The 2368-nt window shown below is 69.8% G+C and overlaps 1 protein-coding gene across 1 annotated transcript in view; it reads right to left on the reverse strand.

The window, feature by feature from the left end:
* NTN3 (netrin 3) overlaps positions 1–1854 on the reverse strand; it is a 10594-nt gene extending 8740 nt beyond the window's left edge. Inside the window, exons 1-5 of the mRNA XM_077762776.1 lie at positions 927–1854; positions 667–855; positions 427–576; positions 256–306; positions 50–124 (exon numbers count right to left, since the gene is read on the reverse strand). Coding sequence (XP_077618902.1) covers positions 50–124; positions 256–306; positions 427–576; positions 667–855; positions 927–1854 — 1393 coding nt within the window. The remainder of the gene's footprint in view (positions 1–49; positions 125–255; positions 307–426; positions 577–666; positions 856–926) is intronic.
* Between the last annotated feature and the right edge of the window lie 514 nt (positions 1855–2368).

The following is a 2368-nucleotide window of genomic DNA, read 5'->3' on the forward strand; positions in this document are numbered from 1 at the left end:
GCTGGGGCGGGGTCAGGGGAAGGCGAGACGGTGAGGGCAGGAGGCCTACCGTAGTCTTTCCTGCAGAACTTCTTCAAGCTGATGCGGTAGCTGCCGCGGGCTGGTTTGCAGTGCGCGTCGCAGTCTGGAGGGGGTGTGGAGGCTGGCACAGGTCCCTATCTCCTTACCCGCCCTTTCCTCCTCCCCCTCCTTGAAGCCAAAGCCCCTTTCCCCCACAGTCACTTCAGTCTGGGCCCCTGTTTTGTGTGCACTCACCCTGGGGTTCCACAGGGCTGCTCTCCTCAGTGGGTCCGGGGACAGGCGTCTCTGCGGACAGGGTGAGAGAACAGCCTGCATTTGAGGTGGGGGGAGGGGGACAAGCAGGTAGCAGCGGGGGAACTGGTGTGGCTTCGGCTGAGGTGGCCTAAGCAGGAAAGGGTCACTCACTAACGCAGGGTGCGACTGGAGAGCGGCTCTGCTGGAAGCCGGGGGCGCAGCGATTGCAGGTGAGGCCCGTGACGCCATCCTTGCAGGGACACTGGCCTGTGGTCTGGTTGCAGGTTTTGCCAGCAGCACCAACAGGGTGACAGTCACATGCTGAGGACAGAGATGGGACAGTCAGAAGCCCATCTGGGGAGGTGGGAAACCAGAGGGTGAGGACGTGCAGGCAGCTGGCGGCAGGCTCACCCCTGCAAGCGCGGCGGTCACTCAGGGCACGGCCAGGGTCTCGATAGAAGCCCTCCCGGCAGTAGTGGCAGTGGCGGCCGGCAGTGTTGTGGCGACAGTTGAGGCAGACCCCGCCACTGCGGCGGCCGGATAGTCGGTACAGCTCCATGTTGAACCGGCAGCGGCGCGCATGGCCATTGCAGGAGCAAGCTGCGGGAAGGGATGGGTCAGGAGCAGGCTGGCCCGGTCCAGGGTCCCCAGGCCGCCCTCCAAGGCCTCACCAAGGCAGGCGTGGGCTTCCCGGGCCGTGGCCCGCTGCCACGGCCTGTCGCAGTAGAAGGGCTTGCAGCGGCCGCAGTCAGGGCCCTCGGTGCCATGCTGGCAGTCGCAGGTTAGGTGGCCCTGGGTGTCCAGCAGGCACCGTGAGGCATGCCCATTGCACTTGCAGCGCCCGCCCACCTGGAGCTCAGTCGCGGAGTAAGAGTAAGGAACCATGGCCACGGAGTCCCCGGTGTCCCCCAGCATGGCAGGCCTTGTGAGCACTATTCGAATGTCCGTGGCAGTCACCCAATCCTGGAGTACTGGGCTGCTGTCCAGATCCAGGCCTGGTGGGCTTCCGTCCTGCACGCTGAAGGCCAGAAGGCCACCACCATCAGGCTGGGCCTGGGGCTCAGGGAAGCACAGAGCTTCAGGCCCTGGGCCTGGGGGGCCATCCACAGGGGCAGGCAGGCGGCCGTAGTCCAGGCCGCAGCGGGAGGAGAAGAAACCCAGCGGAGCCCAGCTGCGGCCATGGTCCTGTGACTTGAGCAGGGCCACCGAGGCGGGGGGCGCAGAGCAGAAGCGCAGGCTCACGAACACCAGCTCGAAAGCCTTGCCCAGGGGCACTGTGAGGGTCACGTTGAAGGGCGCCTGCGTCAGTGAGTCCGAACGCCAGCACACAGGGCTTGTGGTGCTCCCTGCGGAGGTCAGGAGGGCGGCGGGGTGTGCCCGCCTGGGGTCCGAGGCATCGCAGGTCCGCGTGGCCGGCCGCCCGCACGTGCTGGACGCCAGGACCTGGCGGCCCAAGGCGGCATTCACCAGGCCCGGCACGCAGCTGCGGGGCGCGCCCCCCTCCTCATGACAGGGGTCAGCAGGCGCTGGCGGCCCCAGGCTCAGCGCGGTCGAAAGCGTGCCCGCGGCCAGCAGCAGCCCCCAGGGCCAGCCGGGCATGGCCGGAGTCGCGGTAGATCAGCCAGCCCGCCGGGCCCCACGCTGCTGCCCTCGGGGAGAGAGAGCCCCGGTCCGAGGCTCTGCCCGCGGGACCGCAATGCCAAGCAATCCCGGGCGGCCCCAGCCGAGGCCCAGGGATAGGAGCAGCCGCGGGCACGCCCCGGGCCAAACGCAACCGCGGGGATGCTGGCGCGTCCTCCCGCTGGGCCTGGAGCGATGACAGGAGTCGCCCCCGCTCCCGGCGCCTCCGCCCGCGGAGGCCCCACCCCTCCCCCGCNGCTGCACTCACCCACAGAGGGCCGGGTCGAGCAGGTCTCCCGGCCTCCCAGGAAGGGCCGAGGCCGGGCGGGGCCTGGGGCGCCCGGGCCACCGCCTCCTCCCGGCTGTAGCGAGGGCGGGCGAGCTGTGCCAGGAGGGGGTGGGGGGCGCAGTAGGCGCAAGCCTGGGCCCCGCCGGGGGCGGGGCTGCTCGGGCCGGGAAGGAGGGAGGGGAGGGGAGGGGGCCTCCTCTGCAG

This window comes from Crocuta crocuta, unplaced genomic scaffold (assembly GCF_008692635.1).
Source record: "Crocuta crocuta isolate KB4526 unplaced genomic scaffold, BGI_CrCroc_1.0 scaffold234, whole genome shotgun sequence".
NCBI classification, from domain to species: domain Eukaryota; kingdom Metazoa; phylum Chordata; class Mammalia; order Carnivora; family Hyaenidae; genus Crocuta; species Crocuta crocuta.